Source organism: Thunnus maccoyii, chromosome 13, assembly GCF_910596095.1.
Source record: "Thunnus maccoyii chromosome 13, fThuMac1.1, whole genome shotgun sequence".
NCBI classification, from domain to species: Eukaryota; Metazoa; Chordata; class Actinopteri; order Scombriformes; family Scombridae; genus Thunnus; species Thunnus maccoyii.
In genome coordinates this window covers 7124912-7150472 of record NC_056545.1, presented here as the reverse complement: position 1 = coordinate 7150472, position 25561 = coordinate 7124912, and the positions used below count along the sequence as shown (strand labels likewise).

Sequence of the window (25561 nt, the reverse complement as noted above, 5' to 3'; positions counted from 1 at the left end):
AGCTGCAGCTTATGGTCTTCTCCATTTGGAGCCAGGACCTTCCAAATAAGGATTGTGGGTGTTGCCTTTCACGCTCTGGAAACACCACCTCGGACCGAAGCTAACGTTAGCTTACTCGGAACACTGAGCAGTGCACACTTGGGGTAACATTAGCTACTTTAGCTAAATTGTGTTAACAGGACTAGTATCATAATCAAGTAACATTAAACTCACTAAATATTGCAACAGTAGTCCGACTCCGGTGTGAGTCGAAGCCGGGGAGAGCAGCAGGTGAGCCAACTGTCAATCACAGCTGTCAATCAACACCCACACAGCAGACATCAAAGCCACTATAGGTCTTCAAATCTTATTAACAGAGCAATAATTTCCAAACTGACCACCAGCAAACTTATTTGAGGGTCTGGATTTAGCGATTGAGACCATAATGACTCATTGAAAAAAAAAAGATTGACTTAGTATTTCAAGAGAGAAAGTTGACGCCTCTAGTTTCTCATCTTATACCTCTTTTCTCTGTATGTCAATGAAGTGGAGTCATAAAGCCACCAAGATCTCGACTACCTTGTGTCATTTCAGAAAAAAATACTCTCTGGAAAAAAGCTTTCTGTCTCTTCCCTTCTGCTCCTCCTGTTTTCTGCGTAATGGATAATGTACAGTGAGCAGGTCATTATTGCAAAATGAACCCCGACAGGGTGATGTCAGGAACCCTGAAATAACAGTTGACACTGGTGCCCTGATGAGAAGGCTTTTCGATACATTTCATTCAGTCACACTCCATGGAAGATCTCCAACTGCACTCTTGAGCCGAGGACCATTATGTTGTTTGGCACAGCAGGGCTTGTCAAACCAGTCTAGAGAGCCTGACTCATCTCACATCCTGTAAAAGGTGATAACACAACTGAAATAGGTCTTTGTGGTTTGCCAGTTTATATTATCAAATGGAGCTACGCAGCATGAGGTCATATGTACAAATCTGGCTTTGAGTGACAGCAGTGAACAGTAATCTGAGTTATGAAGGCCTACACCTCCTATTTCATGTAATGCCAGAGCTCAGGGTGTTCCAGGTTAAAAAGATAAGTGTGACAATATTCATGGCATTATTGAACTAAATTTCATCAATACCTGTGGATCAACACCCTGAAAAACACCACTAAATCTTCTCGGTATAAATATTTACCTCCTGTAGTCTTGAATGTTGACTGTTAAATATCGGTGGTTTCATCATTTTGTCTCATTCAGGAGATTCGCAGTAAGTTTAACTGGGTGACCACACTTAGAACTTCATTTATTGAAGAATAATGAATCAGAAAGACAGAATAAATCTAGAAATAGTATTTGCCTTTGTTATTATGTCTGTTACAGTTTCACTGCGTTTTGTCTATGTTGCTGAAACAGTAAAATGCATAATTTCTCTTTGTATGCATGAGACTGAAGCTTTTAAACCCAGTGTATGTCTCCCTATTGTCATGCAACACGACCGCTACTACTATTAACACCAGCTCTCTGTGTGACTACCGCACACTTGCAAAGACAACACCATAGCAACCGCCTACTGATGACCCAGAAACTGCCCAAGACCCACTCTGAACACACCAGCAACCATGAAACCTCACTCTACCAAACACTCACAACACCATAGCAATTACCTAGCAGAGATGTAGCAACAACGTAGCAAACTACCTGAAAACTGAAGAAACATCTATCAGCAGCCTAGCTATGCAGAAACCATGTAGCAATGTCATACCAACCATTAAGAAACACCCAAGCAAAAACTGTGTCCATGTGAGCTTTACACAAACACACATACACTTTGTTCAGAAAACAAAGCCCTTTCTAGTTAATGTTGCTGTCCAAACAAGAGGAGAAACTTAATGGAAGTAGAGCTTTGCGATGTGCATCTTGTGGGATTTTGGTTATTATGACATTGTGATAAAGCTAAAATATTATTGTTGTTCTTTTTTTAAATAATGTTCAGATAACTCATATTTTGGAACTTTTTCATGTGTGTATCTCTTCTGTCTTCCAGGTCGCCAGTGATGGCAGGTGGGCTGTTCGCTGTGGACAGGAAGTGGTTCTGGGAGCTGGGAGGATATGACACGGGTCTGGAGATCTGGGGAGGAGAACAGTACGAGATCTCCTTCAAGGTAAAAAACAAAAAAAAACAAAAACATGAGCACTGCCACACACACAGCCCTGCAGTGTAGTGTAGATCACAATCAATAGTGTCACTGTGACCTTCGTGCCAATTCTGATGAGCAGTGACTTGAATCACAAGAAGTGAGTGGGTCATTCAGTGTTTTATGTTTGGAGTCGTACATTTTATGTTAAGTATGTACGAATACTACATACTATTATTGGATATGGATACTGAAAGAAATATGCCAATATAAGAGATTATTTCTATAAATCTTCTTGTATACCTGCGTTGATATCATCCACACTTGTCGTCATTTTTGTGGCAGATTTTCTGTCCCTATTTTTCTGGCTTTGGCACAGGATGATAACGTCCTCAATGTTGATCCCTGCAACATTGTTTTGTTTTTCCAAGGGAACAAATGAGCACAGCACCAGAGCTATTTAAATCACTGAAAAAATTCAGAGATGTAGACAGAGTTCAGAGGTCTGGAATCAGGCCAATTTTGTTAATATTGACGATATTTTAAAATCTTTATTTAATTGGTTTATATTAAATGTTTTAAAGGGGGAGTATTATGCACAGTTTCAAGTCCATATTTATATTCTGGAGCTCAACTTTTGCAGATTTGCAGCTCAAAAACTCCTCATTTACTATATCTTATACCAGCCCCTTCCAGAAGCTGCACCTCAGCAGACTTCCAACCATGTCTGTCACTGACTGACTGACTGACTGACTGACTGACTGACTGACTGACTGATGAAGTTACACCACCTGAAGGTGGCTGAAGCTGGCCAAAGCTATGTATCCCAGAATGCATTTTGCACCAATCGACTGTAAGCAGCAATGGCAGAGATTAAGCTGTTGTGATTTTCACTGCAGGACTGTTAATATGTCACTTTATTAAAGTTTTACATTTGTGAGCATGTGTGATCAATCTGATGTCATCACGAGGAGGAAGAAGAGGTAACATTGCGCAGGTTGAAGCCCTGGTGTTTGACTCGGAGGGAGCTTACATATGTTCACCTCAAGTTTTGGACCTTTGAGCGTGTTTAACATCCTAACAGTAGAAATTATAACAGTATATAATTAACAGAAAATCACAACATTTTAAATGTAATTGTTTTTTGCAAAAAAAGGTGGATGTATGTATGGATAATATTCAATATTTCTGTTCCCATTGTTTGCATAGTCAACTATATACTCAGTATAGTAACAGTTATTGTTTTATCTAAGTGCTATAAAGGATAGATTAAGTCTTTTAAGCTAATTTTCTTCATTTTGGGATAAAAAATATCTGTGTTAATGTAATCACAACTATTAGTATTACATATGCAGCCCCTCTCAAAAGGCTTTTGTTGTTATTCATGTTCTTCTCATACTGTGCAGTATCGTTTATATCACAGATTGGGACTGGCAGGGTTTCAACACTTTTTGGATCTTTGTCCACATGATGTACGTTAAAGTTTCCTCCAGAGCTCCTTTTAGTTAACAGGCTGAATGTGGTCCCATAACTCTCCAAATGTTTTGTTTGTTTATCCGCAGCTCTTAAACTAAATAGCTAATTGAGCAACATGAGACATTCTTCATTATGATTTCAACTCTTGTTCAAGTCATTTGAGCCGAAAATGCTCTGTTGCATCGAAGACTCTACACATTAATCATACTCAGAATACCATATTAGATTACGCTTTTGTCTGGTGTTTCAGCATGAATTACTCCATAGCGTAGCCATAACTGCTTGCGACTTGGCCAGCATGTTAAGAACTAGTACCCCCCCACACACACACACACTTTCTGCTGCCTGTGTCACTGAGCTCTGGATAGACAGAACAGTCTGTCACAATAATTGAATTCTGGTTTGAATGAGTAAGGACTTTTGTTGTCTCACTCAATTAAGCACAAAGGCCACTGCTGGGTAGTTTGATTTGACTGGACATATGCTGCATTTCAATACTAAATGTTGTTCATAAGAGGGAAATTTCCAGTGAAGTAGCTTTGCTGTTTATGAAATTTGAACGTCCAAATCAAATTTACTGCCAAAATTGTTTTACCTCCTTCTTCTTCTTCTTTATATTAATACATATCCTTTTTGTTGCTCTCTATTGCTAACTGATACCGAATAACACTATTTCCACATATATGACATGCATAAAAGCTTTTACATTTGCTTGTTTAACAGAACCGACTCATCTCATCCACTGTGTGAATAATTTTACTTTTACAGCAGGAGTGTAAAAGAGCAGATATCGATTAGAGGAGCTGCACTGTGTACACATATCCCTTTAAGGATGCAACACTCAAGCTGAACAGGAATACCAAGTTTAGTCCAAATCCGTTATGTTGATTAAACAAAGTTTAGTCAATAGACATTGTGACTCTTACTTTAACAACAACTTTTAAGAGCGGTTAACAAAGTGCTTATTCATCACACATGGCATGAAGGAATCTTCAAATGATCCAGTTGAGACCATGTCAAAGTTATCAGCATTATAAGCTGTGGAGCAAATGAGCTATGATATAGTTTGGTGACCCTAAAACAAAGAAGGACGGTATTTGAATTGTTACTGAACTGTTAGTTGTCAGCCAGAGCCACCTTTTGTAAGAGGGTTGTATTCACTTTTTCTTAACATTAAATCAAATTGTCATATGTTCTAGAAAACAGGTTCAGCTTGAATGTCAATGCTTGTTTAACCTGACGCACCAGATGGTTTGTTACACAGAACCGTTTGAGAAGTTGTTTGGAAAAGGGCAAACACTTTCAAAAAGATACTTGGCAGTTGATTGGATGAACCATCTGTCTATCACCGTCTATCACCCAGGGCTTGAAATTAAATTTTTTCCTCAGTTTTCTGCAACTGTTCTGAATTAATAGCTATTTTCCCAAATTGAAGTTCTTCATTTTTCATTCTACATAATAAATATAGTTTAATAACTTTGTTTCAGTAACTCACATCACTTCATTGACTCGCTCTGCTACACCAGGGAAGTTCTCGATACTTCATTTCATTTTAAACACCAAGCAGCTTCATAGTTTAACATAGCATTCAGTTCAATTTGTTTGAGTTCAAGTGTACATCAATCTCATCATTATCTCCTTACTGCTGCCGCCTCTAAAGGAGAGGAGTTTTTAACAAGATCAAATGCACCAAATGACTGCAGTGATTTAAAATGCTCTGTTATCACACCTGTTTTTAAAAGGTTGTCAGTATTTTTTGTTCACATCTCCTGGTGTTCACAAAGGAGTTTTTTTTGTGTTATTATTCTTGCAGCCTCAACTGCGTTCTGGTAAAATGTCAATCAAAGGTGCACTTTCCATTTTATTCTAAATTTGGCAGCCGTTTGTAAAGTCTGTTCCGATATGAGCGCTATAAAATTAATCATTCTTTTCATCCCTCTGAGATTTAATAATGATGGTTGAGATATCACTCACTAATCTTTTAGTTGCATTATTGTGCAGATTTAAATGTGCAGCTGTGCATAATGGTGGCGAGTACTGTGAATGACAGTTGTTCCCATGCTGTCGGAGAAAACCGGTGAAATAACTTGAACTTCTTCTTTGACGTCCTCTTGTTCCCTATATCTCATGTCATTATCACACATAATTATAATAATATGACACCTCAGGGACCACATTTTATATAGCTAAGCAAGGCATCAAAACCATATTTCAATAGCTGGCTAACTTACCGGAGTGTTGGATAGGCAGTGTAAATGGGACTGGGAGCTGTGGGAGGAAGATACCAAAACGTCTTCATGGTTTTTATCTGCCACTGGTTTTCTTCAGGGGGCTTACTTGTTTTACCGCCAGTGTTTTTCAGCCACTTCAGCATATTTTTGACCGCAGGTTTTTTGCTACATCGGCAGCTAACTGGGTATCCCAGAATGCATTTGCACCAACAGGTGATACACGGTATTTGGTGACCCATTAGATTGTGTGACCTTCAGTGTTGGTTAGGTCGGTTTAGGCATGAGGAGTGAGATGAATAACAGGGCAGGTCACAGAATATGATGAGTCACCAAATACAGTGTAACACCTGCAGCGATGGCATCATGGTGGAGATTAAATTGCACCAGGCTAAAAACTGTTGTATTTTCGCTGTTAAAATGTCACGTTATTAAGTTCTGAAGTTTTTTCAGGGGAGAAAGTAACCATTTAGATTCCCATATACGGTCAGTTCATCCAAATAACACCTATTTCGAAATTTGATTTGGCGTTTTCTCTACTGTCACCAGACACCATATCATTGTGTCCCAGGTGCTACTTTTACTGTCCCCGGTACAAGGGGACATCCTTAAGTTCAAGTGCCGCTATCACCGTCTTACCTTGCGAGGCAGGTGGATTTAAGAGATCACACAAGAATCCTCATAGGACACTGATTGAACCACTATTGGTTCTGACACATGCACATAACTTGAAGTCTGACAAGATGGATTCTCACGCAATCTTGTAACGTCTTGATCTCTCCGGCTGCCTTGCAGGGTAAATGCTTGTTTAAAGCCCTGTTAAATTCTAATATATAGAAGAACTAATGTTTGCTCTATTGCTTAGTAAGCTTTAGTAACAAACACCTTACAAATAACCTACTGACTTATTGTTCCAAATAGAACAGTTCTAACATCATGAAGGGAAGATCAATACATTTCAGAATTTAGATTCAGTGGTTTTGGATACAACAATAGTTTCTTTCATCTTGCTTTATAGTTGCCATAACACTTTCTCTGTCTCCTGTCTTTGTCATTTAGATGCAAAGACTTCAAAACTCTTTAAGAAATGTTGTTAAAGGTACCCCATGGAGTTTACTCACCAAAATGCAAGGAGTCCTAACAAATGTATTAAAAACATTTCCTCCTCATAAAGCATTTGCAAAGATTCATTTTAAATCTGAATTGTTTTCATCCATGTTTGGTAACTTACGGTCTTTCTTCTTCCCTGCTTTTTCTTTTTGGCACATTGCTATTTTTCTTAGCATGTTACTGTCGCCAACTGTCGATCAGTAGAATGATACTTTCAGCACGAATGTGTGAATGGGGACCTGCTCATTAAAATGTTGCTCTGTTGTACCACTAGTGGTCAAAAATTCTACAATTATACATGACCATACAATCTGGTATCTCTTGGCATCACCCGCCTATGTTAAGCAGGGATGTCTTTGTCTCCTAACCTCTGAAAAGGAAACCACATTCCTCTTTTGCATGACATCTGAAAAATCAGATGACTACTGAAAGTCAGGAGTAATCTGATAAAGTGTATGTAAATGCAGTCAATGTTGTAGGCAGATATGGGTTCATGTGGCAACTGTAGAATGACTGACTAGGAGCTCTTTGTTAAAGCAGGGAAGATTATTAAGTTTATTGTTATTTTTAAATGAAAGGAAACGCCAGCCTGTGCTTTGGTGTAGCGATTTTAGTATCCATGTTTTTAGGTGAGCAGATTGCAGAGGTTGTGTGTCAGAGGTGAGTGATAAGACTTTCAATTTAATCTGACTGGCCCTGAACTCAAGCTCTTGATCCCTCCTGCAGCTAGGCTCCCCTGTTATTAAGCTCAAGTGTCTCTGTGCAGGAGTGGAGCGGATGGAAGGGATTGGTGCAGCAGGCCACACCTTCCCCATAGCGAGATGCGGAGAGGGTGGATTCAATCTGTTATTTCTCCCTTTTTCTGTTTGTCCAAGCTGGAGTGGTGCAACAAACTTGACAAGGAGTAATTGAATTGAAATAGCAGCCAGCTGATGTCCACTCTGGAGGATCGGGAAGGGGAGTGATGCAGAATATCAACAAACTGACTGAAAATTTTCAAGTTCAGAACAAAAGTACACCAGTCAGGGAAAGAACAACATCTCCCTCGCGTTATTGAGTCACTGAGCTTCCCCTGTGGCCAGTCTATGTCCTGTGTCACTGTGAAAGACACTTGCATTGCAAGTCATTCTGGATAAAACATTAGTATGCCAAAACTAATTGTCACTAAAATAACTTGAAAAATGTTGCTTTTATCAAAGAACTTTTCCAGACTAGAACTAAGAGATTCTGGTCATGACAGAAAAAGGAGTAGATTGCAAGATCTGGTACCCCCATTCCACCAATACCAACCTAGTTCTAGTTCTTGATTGACTTGCGCACCTTCTAAGAACCAGCTTACTTTTCCATGGGTTTGAGACCCAAGTCGTTATGTAACTGTACACGTCTCTGGTGTCCCAACTTCAAGCCAACTTCAAGCATTTCACACTCCAACATAGGAGGTGGCAGTGATGCGCCTTAACGCTGTTTGCCACTCGCCATAAAACGAAAAAAAGAAGACCTTCAAGCACAACAAAAATGGCGGACTACATCACAGCTTTACACTTTCGCTGTGTTCGAAATCACATACTAATGTACTGTCTATTACATACACAATAAGTATGTCCTGCATACTGCCTACTACTACCTAAGTATTAGGGTTGGGTCGATGTAAAAATGTTGGTCTTGGTCTTGCACGTGACTCAGTCACTCCTGAGTTGAATATAATGAGAGCCCATGTGGTTCAGTCGCATAAAAGCCAGTTCAGTTTACATAAAATCAAACTGGTTTAAGCTCATACACTAGACTGGACCAGCAAAACCGGAAACCGACCCAACCCTATTAAGTATGCCATTACCAGCTGTCATCTGACTGGTTCAAGATTAGGCACCGGCTCCAAACTGGGCCTCGAACTGCCTCGGTGGAAAAGGGGGTGTGGGAGGATGTGCAGGATGGTGTGCTGTGAGGTGGCAGGTCAAGGAAAGTATGAATAATTCAGCATGGAAGGAATCATATTGTAGAGTCACAAGGAGCTTCCTGCATCACGGTATATGTTTTTTGAAAAGTATAACATGTTTACATTGAATATAATAGATTTTAATGATGAAGAATGCACAATCAACTTAAAACAGGATGAAATTGGTGATTTTAAGAAGTGAAGTTTTTATTAACTATAAATTAGGTATATTTTACATTTTTGCCAATAATTTTCAACTGCATGCTCTCCAGTTTTTGGACGGATTGTTCATTGGTTTCCATCTACTTCTGTAAGCTAATTAGCTATAGCTGAAATGATTAGTCAATCAAGAGAAAATTCATTTACATCAATTTTGATCGATCATGTACTGTAAGTCCTTCATCAATTTAAAATGCCAAACATACTGAGATTAATACCTTCAGTTTTTTTTAAAGACATTAATTTGCTAACCAAATATATTAATATCTCCAGTTGTAAACATGAGTCTGTCTGTACAGACTTTCTATGAATTATTTTCACTCTCTGCTTTTTCTTGGTTTTACCTTCTCCGTCCTTTTATCACTCCCTCCTGGATTCATGACCCAGTCAACATACCCCACAACCTTCTGTATATACTGTACATTACCTCATGTCCTTCTGCTACACTGTCATCCTCCCACTCCTTCCATATTTTCCATTTTCTTTACATCTTAACCTTGTTTGCTATCCATTCAAACACGTTTGTTGGCCTTGTCAGCTCATCTAATATTCACACTGTTCAGTTTCATGCACACTATCTCGCTGCTATGAGCAAAAATCTCTTTGATATGAGTGTTTTTATCACTGCTGAATCTCTCTCTCTCTGTCTCTTTGTAGGTGTGGATGTGTGGTGGTCGAATGGAGGACATCCCTTGCTCCAGGGTAGGACACATCTACAGGAAGTATGTCCCCTACAAAGTTCCCGGAGGGGTCAGCCTGGCCAGGGTGAGTCTCAGATTGTTTTAATGCATGTTAATGTGGATACAACACTTCTTTAACATGTCCTCTCTCTTAGTGGTATCAGGCTGATAGTTTCATTATATAAATAGAGAGGTCTGTCGGTCACCCAGAGGTTGTTTTTTTTTTTTAAACAAGAAGACACGTTACTACTGACACTTTCAAATGTATGTTTTGGCTACTTTTGGCACAAAACCCTATTTACCTCTGTTGTATTGGGGTGGTGGAAGAAGCATTTGCATAATATCTCCAAACTTTGCCATAGAAAATAAAAAACTGAGGCTGATTTTCAGTCTTTGATTCTTTTTTGGCATCACCCAAAATGTATTTAGAGCACAGAATATTGAAAACTGTAGATCAGGCAAAGTTCTCCTACTTCCTATTATTCAGTTTGTGATTAGACAACATGTGACATTTAACTTAAATTATTTTTCTCAAGTTAAAACAAGGGTTTTATACAAAAGCATACTATTTTTTCTCAAATTAAGACATTAACAAGTTTTTTGTTTTGTTTTTGTTTATTTCATAAAAGATATTGAAACTAATACCACAATGATTCAAGTGATGATTACAATAGAAACTCAGCCTAAAATAGAACTGATACTAGAGTTGGGTGATAAATTTATTTCTTTTTTATTAATTAGATTTTTTGTTTTTGCATGATGTGTAAAATTGTGAAAATCAAGTTATTACAATATGCAGAAAAGTTTATTTTTAGTCAAAAGGAACGTAGGTGGTAGATGGTACATCAGCTGTTTTGAATCACAACAGTCTCAACGTCAACAGTAAATCGGTGTGATTAGTTACACTACATGTGCACCTGCTGCACTTCACAGGACTGTAGTGACTCCAGGTGGCGAGCTGTCTCTGACTATCTCATGATGAATTTAACAGTCACAGAAAATGACTCTCGGTTTATGTTTGTTGATGAGGTATCATCTCTGGTTGAAGCACTGGGAGTTGACTGAACAGTTTCCAGATTTAGCCATGTTCAGTTTGTCCCTACCTGTCGGGTAGCTAACGCTAGCTAGCTGCAGTCTTGCGATATCAGGCTGATGTCTTGTCAAGAAACACAAACAGCAGCAGATCAATTAGTGAGCGGATGTTTCTGCTCTATCTGTGCTGAAACTGATTATTAAACGTGATGCCTGTCATATACTTAGTTGAAGCATCCGGTACCGACAGTCAATAGCTGTGTGAGATAACCTGTTTTCTCTGTATTATGATGACAGCCTTGCAGGCGCTGCAGGTCTTTCATTATTCTTGTACAAATGTACAAAAACATGATGTTTCAAGCCTGCATTTTGGAGGCAAAAAAACTGATTCAAATCATGAATCAACTGCAAGCTTGAAAAAATTGAGATTTTATTTTTTAGTCATATCACCCAGAACTAAGTGAAGAATTTACCCTTTAAACCATCATTAAAATTCATTTTTGGACACCGTACTGACAATGACACTCATAATTGAAACATCTTTAGTACCTTTTTAACGAGCAGTGCTCTAACACATATCAGACTCCATTATCTATAATCTACAGCGTACAGTTCTCTAGTAATGACTTGAAGTTGCTTTACTCTACATGAGCTTTAACACTTGGGCGAAGTGTAAGAAATTTTAAAAAATAAATGTTGATCTGGCCTCTAGCTGAACGCTATTCATTATGCATGACTCAGCCACTGCCTGACACCTGGCTGTGTTTGGCTCAGCTGAATATGTAATTAAACCTCTTGGCCTCTGTTTTTGCCTTGTCTGTCTGACCATTAGCCCTTCATTGAGGCTGTATTGAATGCTGATATCACACAGGCATCAGGTACAACAATACCAGAATACTTACCATGCCTCAAAGCTGTGATTAACTCTTTTAAGTCCCTTGTGTTCTTCTCTGCATTGTAGTTTCAAAACTACATAACCAGGCCTTTCCCTTTTAACTGATCTGCTTCAGTTGACTGGATGAGTGGTGAAACTGTTTGGTACTGTATCTGTCAGGACTGGATGGGACTGTAGTTGAGAATTAAAAACACTGTTGTCATATATAGAAATTTGAGCTTTTTATGGTCATAAACAGACAATGAACAAAGACCTCTTCCTTCACCTCACAACGTGGACTGAACTCACTGACATGCTGTTAAATATACATGTTATCACGCTCACGGTGGAGAAAGCCGAGGTTTTTTCTGCAAAAACGAGACAACAGAGCTTTTTTCTGATGTCAAACAGGGGTTGTCTGAGGTGTGGAGATACCTCAGTTAAATCTACTTTCACAGAAACTATTTTAATGTTTTGAAAATGCCTCTTTTAAAAGAACGGCAGATAAAGGCAGCCTAACAACAGAACTGACACTCAAGATGGAAAAGAAAATGTCAGAACTCTGTCAGAAAAGAGCTTTAGTTTTGAACAGATTTAGAGTCTGTGGACAGAGAGCTCTGCATAAAGATTTGGTTGTTTGTGAACCAGAGGAGGAGGAGGAGGAGGAAGAGGAAGAGGAACACATTTATCCATTTTCCTTCTCTTTTTGGCCTTTTAGTGTGACGAGAAAACCTTGCAAATATAGATTTTGAGATTTAGCGGCTTAGTGTGGAAGAAGACTGAATAAGATGGACAGGGAGATAACAGAAGAATGAAAGGGTTCAGCTTGATCATTGAACTTCAGTTATATTTTCAAAATCTATGGTATTTTAATCACTGACAGATGTTGTATACTTTTATACAGATTATTGTGTTATTTCAGTAGTTGTTGAGATAATATTTACATTCCAACATGGCTAAAATGAACCATGACTATTTTGATCTCAGTTGTTAGATAGAACTGTATTTGGACATGGTTTAATATCACAGAAGAGAATATTATGTTCATTTTAAATAATAAGTGTCATAATAGAGCACATTCAAATTAAAGATTTTTTGATTGAAAGCCTATATTACAAACATTAAGGTGTGGAGTTTTAAAAGATAAGCAGGTAGTATTATGGGAAGTGTAGGGTCCGGTGTTTTGGGGAGCAATACTCCTACAAGAAACTAAATGTCGGGATGTCCTTTTTTAAAATTCATCTTTTGCCAGTCCTCCAACTTGACGGACCTGAAGCACTCATTTACTCAAGTACTTTTTTCTTTTTTTCTTTTTTTTAAGGGAAGGCAACAAAGAGTTTGGTTGCTTAAAGGTTTTGTTCATGGTTCACCAAGAAAAGCTTCAGTCATGGTCTAAAAATTCTTCGCCTTAAGTAAGAATTAAACCCAATACTTCCTTTTCCTCTGTGCTGTTTCAATATGCAGGGCTTTTTTAGGGTTTTTTTTTTTTTTTTTTGCCATGTCTCATCCTTGTAAGTAAGCATTCATGATTCTCTCATTAATGTGCAGAGAACGTTATATGCACTTAAAGATGCCATACTTATTTTATAAAGAAGCAGGTGAGTCCCTTCAGCAGGTACAAATACTGAGAACAAAGGCCTCCCAGACACATCCACAGTGTGTGCATTACTGGATCCCCCCCGAGTCCAGTCAACATGGAGGGATATAGAACCACTGAACTCCACTCCACCTGGAGAGCACAGAGTGTTCTCATTCATTTCACCATCCATACCTCCAAGGCTGCTACCATCTGTATTCCCAGACATGCGTCCTTACTTCAGAGGCTGACAGGCTCTGCCATTTTTTTTTTTACTTCTTTACACCTCAAAGCCTTCAGATGGTTGGATTTCCCATCGCTCAGGTGTAAATCTTTCATGTTTGCAATTGTCTGAGCTTAAAGAACCTGTAGAAGAAGCTGTCTGCGCTGCAGTCGTTGTCGCTCACAGCTTGTATCGACTTCGTCGCTTGCTTATCTTTTTTATTCCACTCACGTAGTCTCGCTCTGAAGTTAGGATATTGGATGCTTTCACAATGATTGATAGAGATCAATGACAGATGCATTAAAGCCACTAAATGCATAATTTTGTGGCTTAAATATACACTAAATGATGTATTTTGGCCATATTTTATTTATTAATTTATTTTTTATTTCAAGCTGCCCTCATTAAGTCTTCTGCAAAAGCATCTCGCATCAAATTACAGATGCACAGCAGAAATTTGCTTTGTTGTAGTCGAGGGGAAACATTTGTGATACAATATAAACACTGTGATAAAAGACATTTAAATATTAAGGAAGACCCCAAAAAATTGCAATAGAGATACAAAACCTAAAGGGACCTCTCTCCTAAAAACAGCAAAAATGCAAACACACAATATCAGCTCTCATCCCAGCCAACATTTTATGATGACTAATGTAAGACAAGCGCTCTCATTTGCTCAAAACATTTACAATGGCCACACTAACTGACAGTATATACAGTATAAAGGAAGCTGGTTTCAGGATATTTCTAGAATATTTCTTAGGAAACACTTTTCTTCTCAGCTTTGCATCGATATCTGAAATTCAAAATCTTTCACTCGCAAATTTCACACAATTCACAGTTTCTTGGCAGATCATTTTCCCCAGGAAAATGTCTTGTCAAAGGCTTTACACCAGACCTGCAGGTGGCTCAGTGTTAAAATGGAGTCAAACAAAGAGGCAAGCTGCTTCAAAATGATTCCCTGTGTGCTCCAGACTTCTATGATCATTACCATCAAAACTGCCAGGACATGATAATGGTTCTGTTTCTGTGTTGATTCAATAGATGTGTTTTGTTTTTTGTTTTAACCTCCTAAACCTTTTATTTTATCCTTAAAGCATATGTCTGGCAATGTTCTATATTTTTATTATTGTCAACAAATTTGCATAGCGAAACCAACAATGAATTCATATATTTACAGATGTTGTTTGTGTATCCAAAGTCTGATATATCTGTGCAGTAGACCACCATTGTTATACTATGTATGTAAATTTATGTATTTATGTACTACCGTGTGAATTTCTCAAAGAGCTTCAGTACAAAGTCAAGAGGTAATGATATGTAGCACAAGCTAATTAAGCTCTGTAAACAGAACCATGTCCCAGCACATGCTCAGTGGCGTCTGTCTCACACAGGACCTACTCTTCAGAAACGTGATCACTGTTATTAGTCTTTGGAGTCGTTTCTAAACAAAAGAACGTGACCAAACTCTTCATAATGGAGGAACATGTCACCCAGTGCAGCAGTGTGGCTCACTAACGTGTTTTTAATAGTTTTTGGTCAACAATGGAGGTCTACGGCAAAGAGGATACACACACAATACTTGTTGATTCAACTCTGCACTTGAGATTTGTTGACAATAACAAAAATATTGAAAATCACCAGCCTTATCCTTTAAGTTTGTAAAACATGACTGAAACAATTCAAATGTCTTGTTTCGTCCAACCAACAGTCCAAAACCGAAAGAAATTCAGTTTAACATCACAGAGGACAAAGAAAACAATTAAAATTTGTGCATTTTTTCTATAAAAAATTACTTAAATGATCATTTGATTATCAAAATAGTTGCTGATTAATTTTCTTTTGACTGAATAATTGACTAATCGCAACTCTAATTTTCTGTCTGCTTCTCTCAAGACTTCAATGAAGCTATATGATATTTACACTGAGTGAAATATTTAAACCAAGGACAGCATCAGCGTCATTTCATTTCAATCATCAATGGAAATGTTTTGGAGATAAAGTTTTATACCTTTCCCAGTAATTTATGAAGACATTAATGTTGTTTGTGGACATTTTGGGGATCTACTAGCATTTTTGAAATACAGCTTTGAGCTTTATGTGTGAGATATTCAGTCATTTGAACCCAATCCAAATGAAACCAATTTCTCAGTCAGCTCACTGTTTCATGAGATAATAGGCTGCATTTGTCATGATAGACTTGTCAGAGAGAAACAGAAACTGGAGAGGGAAACAGAAAAATGATTTGTCTTTTATGAATCCAGCCTGTAAATTACTACATAATTTAGTTCAGTGTTTGATCTGCTTTCATGACAAGACACAAGTTGCTTCTGTTTTTTCCATTGCTTGCCTCCCAGGACATAATGACAGGTCCTGTGTGATGACTGGCTGCCTTTCTACTGAGCTGCTTTGATCATTTCGTAATGTCAGATCAATCAAAACATCAAATAAGGCAGTATGTAAAGATGATGGCTCAGTCTGTGTTAAAGACAGGATGTCCAGAAGCACTAAGATCTACCAACAAACCAGTTGACTGTAAGACTTTCAAGTTCAAGTGGCTTTTACTGTTTGACATAGGATTTTCATTTTCCGTCATCCTGTATGTTAAAGTTCTAACTCTTTGTTGTTTCTGGACCCTGTCAGTGCTCTCCTCACCAAACGATTTATTTTCTATCTACCACTCTAGGATGAATCCTTGCATCTCAAAGATATGCCTCAGCATCGCAAAGCTAACATAAATCACCGGGTGTCTGTTTGCCGATGAGATATTATTCTGATAAAACATTGTTTAGAAGAAGTTGACTTGGGGGGGAGTAGACATGTTGAAGTAAAACTAAGCTCTGTGAAAAACTATTTAAAGCTGCACCAGTCAACATTTTACCAATGGATTCAATGATTTATTGACTACGTGCAATGTGAAAGGGCTGGTCCATAGCAACAAACAGAGAGAGATCACCACTGTGTGAAATACAGGCGGTCATGGGGGGTCTGGTACCAGTTAATTGACAGGTTGGACCCCCTGAAAATCTCAAAATGAAATTTTAGGGGAGTCTCAACAATGGGCCTAATGTTTATCTACACAGTAAGGTGTATTGTTATGTAACTATCACATCCTTTGATTGTTTTTAAAATAACACAAAAAAATATATATTGCAGTCAAAGCATTTATGGCATACAAGTGAAATTAGCTCCACTTCTGCATATTTAAAACATCCAATAAAAAATGTGAATGTGAACTAATTCATACTATATACAGAGTAAAAGTCCTTTATTTATCTCAAGGAAAATGTTGTACATCCTTAAACAGTCCTTATATCACAGAAAAACAAATAAACCTTGTATAGCTACCTGCATCTAGTGGCTGATTGTCACAGGGTATTTCGCACACTGGTTATAACCTAACCTTGCAGTTTCCCTGAGATCTGTGCTTTGAACTTTTCATTGTCCTTCTGCTCACTGTTTGGTTTTACAGTCCATAATTTTACCATATAGGCCTTTTCCACTGCAGAGCTTACCTACCCATACCTGAACTGATACCCATTGTCCCGGGTTCTGCTCTTGTTTCCACGGTCTTCTGCCCGATTTTGAGACTAATTCCTGGAACTAAATGATGGCGCCCCTCAGGAGGTGGCACTAAATCAAATTCATCATCACAGCTCAGCTACAATAAACACAACATAGCAGTAACCACCATTTAACTTGTGTGTGTACATCGGCGAAGACTTTTAAAAACAAAGAACAATGAGAGAATAATAACTGAATAATTGAGAATATTGACTGGGATAAAACTTCAGAAATTCTTATACCCCACAAATGTTTTTGTGTCACGTTTTGCTGATGTAGATATTGACTGCACTTTTTGCAGAAAAGAAAATGAATCGCTCACTCTTTTTCAGTTGTAACCTTATAGACATATTTTGTTCAGATTTTAGTTGTCATTTCATGTCAGTTCACTCTTACTTCTCTCATCATCGTGTAGCAGCAGCAATCAGTTGTAAACTACCCAACTAGCACTGTTAACAACTAGCTGGTGAACATATTGGAGCAGCTAAATGCTAAAAAGTCAGATATTTCTTTTAGGAGTTGATGAAGACTAAACCAGAACTAAAAGGACAGTGAATATGCCGCCACTTTAGCCGTAAGAATTTTATAAGGTGATAATATATCAGTGTTTGGGTTTTTTTCATTTTTTTCCCCAAGTGGGAAAAAAAATCCATAAATGCAGGTTTAAAGTTATTCTAACTAAATATAGCAGCTCATTTAGGTGAAATTTTACAAAATTTCCTAGATCATCCCCAATTTCAGCCTAGCAAACTGGGTTGTCCAATCAGTTGCAGAAAGTCTTCATGTTGATGTTTCATGATAGAAGAAATGGAAGAAACTACAATGATCTGCTCCTTATTTAAAGAGTGAATAAGCATGACTGCTACACAGTTATTTTAGTCTACCTCTACTGATGACATAAATATCTGTTGAGCCTCACCAGACCACAGTGAACACGCTTAACATGGTTTTTCTGACTTAACTTATGTCCTAGCATTACACAATATATGCACATATATGTGTAAGAATATTGTCACTGTCTCTGGTATTTGCAACTCCTCAGTATTCATTGTAATACTTCTGTTAAAACAAGCTAACGTTATTGTTCTCTGTATGTTCTTGGATTTCAGTTAAATGCCTAAAATGAAAACAGGAGGTTTCACTCTGATTTCAGAACCTGAAACGCGTGGCGGAGGTGTGGATGGACGAGTACGCCGAATACATCTACCAGCGTCGGCCGGAGTACCGCCACCTGTCGGCAGGAGACATGACGGTGCAGAAGGAGCTGAGGAACCGCCTCAACTGCAAGAGCTTCAAGTGGTTCATGAGCGAGGTGGCCTGGGATCTGCCCAAACACTACCCACCAGTGGAGCCTCCTGCTGCTGCGTGGGGAGAGGTACAGTCAACTCTCATACCCTTAAGACAGAAATCTTACTAGATTCATAGACAGTTAGATCAAGCTGAAATGACCAAACCAATTTTTTTTTTGTTTTGTTTTATGTGGCCTTTATAAAGAGTCGTAGAATGAAAAGTACAACCATTTAGAGAAAATGTTCTCTTTAACCTTTAACATCATGACTACATGATAACACTCTTCAGACACCTGAGCAGCTGGAGCTCACCTGGTCTGTGGTATTTTTTCTGACAGCTGGTAATTAAAGTCCATGCTTGGGAGAAACTGCCTCCAAGGCTTTATTTTGTTCCTTTGAAATACAATTTTATTATTTTGGGTTTTATTTATGTGTTCAACGATAGGTTTGGTCTAAAAATAACTTTGCAGTTGTCGATAATCAGTCTACGTCTTCAGCAGGTTGGTGTAACACAGCAGCCTTTTCTTTAGGTTGGTGTGACACTTAGGGAGATATTTACGAAGGATTTACAAATTGTGTTTCTCCTTATTTAATAAAGGGCAGCCCAGAGGTTAAGGAGAAAAGTGGCACTGCTGAAAATCACGTTTGAGTTCACGCGACAGAGAGAGAGAGAGAGAGAGAGAGAGAGAGAGAGAGAGAGAGAGAGAGAGAGAGAGAGAGAGAGAGAGAGAGAGAGAGAGAGAGAGAGAGAGAGAGAGAGAGAGAGAGAGAGAGAGAGAGAGAGAGAGAGAGAGAGAGAGAGAGAGAGAGAGACTGTAGCTGAGAGGGACAGAGAGAGACACACGGTCTAAAAGACACATTACTGCTCAGCAACACAACACAAGACAAAAGAGCAGGAATTCAACAGTTTTATTTTTCACACGACTTTTTCCATGATTTTAAATGTTTCACAGTGGCTCCAGTCCAGCTTGATGTTAAGGAGGCAGCCAGTTATAGCTATTAACTGTAATATTATCTGACAATATTTAATCAGTATTTCCTAATATACATTGTTCCTCATGCGGGATGAATACAGTACACACGTGCAGATCCAAAAGTGTCTTTTCTTTAACCAATATTCCAAGTTGCCCAGCAGGAAAACACTTTGGTTTGCGCTCCATTTCTTTCTATGCTCGACGCACGTCAAAACAGCTCAGCATCAGCTCTTATTTAATGGCAATTTATGCAAATTAGATGAAGTGTAGCGGTTTTTTATATCTGTACTATAACATATTGCAATGACACAAAAGTTTGTGCCCTTGATGATAATTTGCGCCAAGTTTAGTAAATATCTCCCTCAGTTTGACTAGAAAGTGCTAAAAAAAAAAAATTGAAATTGTATTTATTTTAGGTTTTATCAGATTTTACAGCTTTAAAAAAAACTATTTGTTGTCAGTTATATAAAAATCATTTTGATATTTCCTTTAATTATGAGCTAAAAACACTTAAAACTAGAATTTACATAATTATCAAAGAATGATACTGATTGCTTTTCATTTGAAAATGATTTCAGTATAACCATCAAACCAAAAGATCAGGATCATTAGTAACAATTTCTTTCACAATAGCTCAGGAAACTGTCAAGAAAAGAAAGGCCAGTTGGTTCTAATAATTATATGTCTGTCGTACCAGGCTCCTGTCTGGAATCATGGGCTGATTGCACTCTGAGAGGAGAGAGTAGTTATTTAATGTGATTCAGAGTGTGATTGGCATGTCTCTGCCTTTTGAAATAAAGCAAGCTAAGGAGATCATTCAAAAACTTGAATCTGCCTCAACAGGTTTTGTGTGTGATGTCCTTTGTGATTAACAGCTGTACATCCCTCATGTTGTTGTTTATGACTTGCTGTGCTGTTATGTGTGTTTGTGTTGTAGATTCGTAACGTTGGCAACAACATGTGTATGGAGAGTAAACACTTTGTATCGGGGAGCCCCATGCGCCTGGAGGGCTGTATGAAGGGAAGGGGGGAGGTGAGCTGGAGCCATGGACAGGTGAGCAGCAAAAAACTGAAGAAAAAAAAAAAGATAATTAGCCTTGTTCAAACTCTTCAGGCTTAATTTTGAATTATTTATCAAAGAACTGAAGAAATTGAGTCTAAACTAATGCAGAAGACATAAGTTAACAACATAAGTCCAAGACAAACAGGACAATAATAAACAAAACAAAGTAATGAAAGACCAAAGGACTGGCTTATCATTTTAATGTGCAAAGTTGTGCAATGATCGTTTGCTTTGTTAACGTGTGCATGTCTTTGAGAGAAGGAATGTGCTTTAGGAGGCCAACTCCCCTCTTTACATTCTGGCTTAGGCTCAAATAACATCCTGGGTCTTGGAGTAAACAGGACAGGTTAAGGGGTCAAAGGCCACATACAGCTTGAGGCTCTTGCCTTCCTGTGTCGTTGGGAGATGTGGCTCTTATCTAGCATATATGTGCATGTAAATGTATACCTCGTGGCTGTAATCATATAAGCTGATACACTGACCAATCGCAGATCATTTCTCTGTTCCTTCTGCAACTTTAATAGAATAGGGTTGCTCTTTGTTCGTTGACACGAACTGATGCAAATCTGTGTGTGTTCTGTCTCCTTATTGTACAGTAATAATTTTTAATCTTCAACCCAGCAGTGTTTTGTGTATTATTTCATATGTGTGTTTCCTGTTTTCAGACAAATTCCACGACAATACAGTGTGCTGTTACCACGAAATTGTCATGCAATGTTTTCTTTTATTAATATAAAAGGGGGATTTCAGCGTTATATTGGGAATATTAGAGTTTTGTGCACTAGAGGTCCACTCATTTCCTAGTAATTCATATAACTTATTCAGTCTAATCTGGTTCAGGTTGGGTCCTGTTCATCTGCTGCTTCCCTCAAGTCTGCGTTAATATGTCTAATACCGGAGTGGATCAGAGCAGACTCACTATCAGCTCTAAACATGTGATGTGATGAGTTGTTTTATCATCAGGGAAACAAGTTTTTTGATGCAGAATGAGGGTTTGAACTGTGAACTGCAGAAAAATTGACACTTGTTGCTTCTCTTTTCTATCACCGCTGCTCATTGATTGTTTGGTGGCACATCATGCTGCTGCCAGTGTTGATGTTCAACTAGATCTTAAGTAGTTTTTTTTATTATGTTTGATTGTCCTTGGGTCCCTTTGAAATCGAGTCTCTTTGCTTTGACAATTAATTTATGTACTTCTGGTTCAGGTATCTTTTCAAGAGGTCAGTTTCAGATTGGGTCCAAAATTTTAGCTTTTGGTGCCTCTCGCCCTTTTATCAACCTGGCACGTCTTGTGTTTTTGAAGGGTCACTTTGAATTCCTCAAGTGTTACAATAAAACGTCTACTCTTATGGTTCAAGGGGTTTCAGTAAGCAGATAGGAGTTCAGCAGCAAGGACACTTTATCCAGAAACATGTCTGTTCATGGAGGAACACTGTTGTTTGGGAGTTGAACCACCAATTTATTTGTTTTGGTTAAGGGACAGACTTTCAGACCACTAGTCCACTCTAGAGATTCACCATTGTTGATAGATCGTCTCCTTAGTAATTGTGTTTCCTCTGCTAAACACATACATGTTAAATGAACTTATAGATACACATGCACACCAGCAGCTTCATTATCTTTGCATTGTTCTAAAAAGAAGTCTGTTTGCTTTCACACGTCACAGTGAGGATCTTTAAGATGAGCTCATAATACAACTTTAATGGAATGAATGTCCCCTTTTGTTTCCACAGCTGAAATACTGTGCCTCAGAGCTCTGACAGTTTAATTGCTTTAATCTGAAGATGCATTGTAGTTTAATCTGTGTCACAGTTGCCATCTGTATTCAGCGCCAGCGAGAAATGGATTTGCTGCAAATCACAGGAGGCCCTCTGGCAGCTGTCCTTGTCAGGGCTTTTTGATTCGGTACAAGATGAGCAGCAGAACTCATTCAGAAAGTCTTTGTGAGCTGGAAGAGCGACAGCCACTTGGACGACACTGATGGGCGAGACTTAAAAGACGGCTTTATTTTTTTAATTTTCTTTTCAGATAACAGAAAACTACTACTACTTTATTAGACAAATGCAAAAAAGCACACAAATTTGTCTCAGTGTGATCAAGACACATTTACACAAGTAGAACGTCTAATCTGAGCCTGTTTGGCTCCATGAAATTAAATACAAAAACTGGATTTTACTAGTTACTTAAAACTGTGTTCCTACTCCCATCATGTAATTTTAAATTTACATCTTTTAAAATATTGTTGTTATTATTATTGTAGATATTTGTTTTTCAAAACACATTTATCAGCTCTGACTTGAGATCAAATATGCACAGTGACAATTAGATAAAAAGGGACCATCATTAAGGGCACCATCAATCAAAGTGTCATGAAAGACTCTCCTGAGTGTGGTGAGTCATCACAGTGTTTCAGCAGTTTTTAGATAAATAGATGCAAATGAGATGAGAACTTAGTTGAGCTGAAGAGCAATGAACCCGCACACACACACACACACACACACACACACACACACACACGGTACAAGGAGAACATATAATATACTATATACAGTATAGTGTATGCATTGCACTTGTATTGTAGTGTTTGTATGTTTCGTAACATACACACAAATTTAGTACCAGAGCCAAAATATTAATCATAATTGACTTCTTTGTGTTTTTCTGGGTCTGTGATGAGACATATGACCACATGAAAAATGCATAAATGTGTAAAAGAATAAAAAATAAGTAAAAAAAAAAAAAAAATGTGTGTTCTGACACCACAATTATTAAAAGGAACAATCTTTTAAGTTGAACAAATCAACATCAGAACTTGAAACTTCAGTCATTCCCAAAGCGATCTGACAAAAAATGTCCTCAGTGTCTGTGTCAGTTTTAACACATTTGTTGGCGCGTACTCTCCACAGGTAGAGTCCGCATGGTGTTAAATTTTTGGCTGCTTGCAGACCCTCACGGACGTAGTCAAATGACAAAATTTATGCCATGGACAAGGGAACTGTAATTTTCTAATACTACTTTACTAGCTTTTTCTAGAGTTTTCAACTATGCCACATAGTCTTCATCAATGAATTAATTTGTAGTTGGATCAGTTAACATGAAAGCTGCAGCAGCAGTTATGATTTCATCACTTTGATGACATCTTATCCATGTTAGCTTAAAAGTAAAACATGCAAGTTCATTCTTGACTTTAGAAAAAGTATTTTTGCAAAACAAAAGCAACTCAACACAATTTTTTTTTGTCTGGAGCTTGTAACTGTATCACATAGTCTTCATCACCGACGTTATGAATGTTCTCTCATGCTGTTAATCACATAGCAGTAAAACAAGCATCCTTATTTTTAATTATAATCAGGTTATTTTTTATTAGACTCTTCATTTATGCTGTATGCCAAAATATACCTGCAATTTACATGGTCAAAAGTGTCATCTTAAGGTGGGGACACACAAGACTACTGTTGAGATGATTATGAATATGATTTGGGGGTGATGACTGATCAGACTGAGTTGGAGCAGGTCTTTTCCAATCGGGGTCAGTCAGTGTTGACTGTTGGCAGTTAAAATTGTTTAGCGTGTGATATGTAAGGATTCTAATCGGACGTCTGTCAGTCAATCTTTGTCAGTTGTTCCCATAAAGATTTTTTTTTAAACATGTTTGATATTTGTGACTGACACTGGCGGCCATTGACATAACGTGTGTGTCACCCGCGGGAGACGTACTGGTAAATAAATAAAAGAAGGGTAAAAGGTAAAATAGCTGTGTGATCACTCGGTCATAAGATTTATGCTCCTTTCTGATCGTTAAAGACTAAAAAGTCAATGCCAGTTGGTGGAAAGTCTTTATGTGTGGTCTGTCCGGTCTTTGTAGGTTTTAGCTAGTCTTCAGGCTTTGTAAGATGGGTAATTTGCTTAGAAATAATCAGGAACCTTCACGAGTCATGATGAACATGTTTTTTATTCACTCAGTTTTATAAAATGGATTCTATATCAAGAGGCTACAATGGTTTAGCTGAACTCACAAACATTTTTTAAACTTTAGAAAACATTTCAAAAAGCGTTATTCCTGTTCAGCCAATAAAACGTAATGCAAGGGTCAAATCCACAGTCTGAAGGAGAGAAGCAAATAAAATTCATGCATCAATAATAGGAAGTTGACGGTAATGGAAGGTTCAAAGACAAAATTTTTGCTCTGAATTTACCCTTTTTTTTTAAAGATGTCACTAGCAGGTCTAATAGGGTCACATTTTTGTACTTTTAAAAGGCTGTAAGTGCTGCACTTTGATGAAACTTTTTTAACATGAAATGAGGAAGAATGTGACATTACAGCTTGGTTGTGTTCCCTGCAGGTGTTCACATTCGGTTGGAGAGAGGACATCCGAGTGGGCGACCCCATGCACACTAAAAAAGTTTGTTTCGATGCCATTTCACACAACAGCCCCGTCACCCTGTATGACTGTCACGGCATGAAGGGCAACCAGCTGTGGCGCTACAGAAAGGTACGCCACGGGAAAGTGGACACCAGTGTCAAAGCCGAACATATTATCCATGTGTCTGAGTCTCTTTTCTGAACATTTTGTCCTCTTCTTCCCTTCTTCTTACAGTACAAAACAGCAAAGCTGCAAACATAATTGCTTTAAAATAAATGTCTCCAAGGCTGCTTAATCATTCAAAGTTTTGCACGTTTGAACAGAATCTTCCCTAAAGCTGAAACTGCACTGGTTGATATTTATAGGAACTTATGATGCTGGTGTTTTGCATTTAAGCTCAGTTATTAAAGAAACATGCTTTACTGGTAGCCTCATTTGAATTTATGTAACAATTGTGGGATTTAATGCAGTGTCACAAACAAGGTTGTTAGCAGCAGTTAACCCTCACAAGCAAAATGACAAGACAGTTGTGATAGAACAAAATGTAATCATTTTCCAAAAATAATGATTTTGATGCAAGGGAGGAAGTCTTTTCTTTCTGCAGTTCAACAAATTTGATGTCCCAGTTGGAGTCATAGTGCCTGTCAGCGATTACTTGCACCTACAACTCAGTAAAAAAACAAGTTTAAAAACAGTGAACACTCATCTTGTGCATGATTAATGCGACTTTTTACCCCTTTTTGTCAAAATACATCAATTATCTGGAAAGAGTGACTATTAGAGCTGCAACAATTAGTTAATTAGTTTGAGTAATCGTTTTAGGCTCTTTTAAAGCAAATATG

At 38.0% G+C, this 25561-nt stretch overlaps 1 protein-coding gene across 2 annotated transcripts in view; it reads left to right on the top strand.

The window, feature by feature from the left end:
• Nucleotides 1-25561, top strand: part of LOC121909886 (polypeptide N-acetylgalactosaminyltransferase 10-like) — a 104991-nt gene that overhangs the window by 75308 nt on the left and 4122 nt on the right. For both annotated transcript variants that reach the window (XM_042430712.1, XM_042430713.1), the window contains exons 7-11: nt 2024-2141; nt 9738-9845; nt 18183-18404; nt 20230-20346; nt 24699-24848. In XM_042430712.1, coding sequence (XP_042286646.1) covers nt 2024-2141; nt 9738-9845; nt 18183-18404; nt 20230-20346; nt 24699-24848 — 715 coding nt within the window. The remainder of the gene's footprint in view (nt 1-2023; nt 2142-9737; nt 9846-18182; nt 18405-20229; nt 20347-24698; nt 24849-25561) is intronic.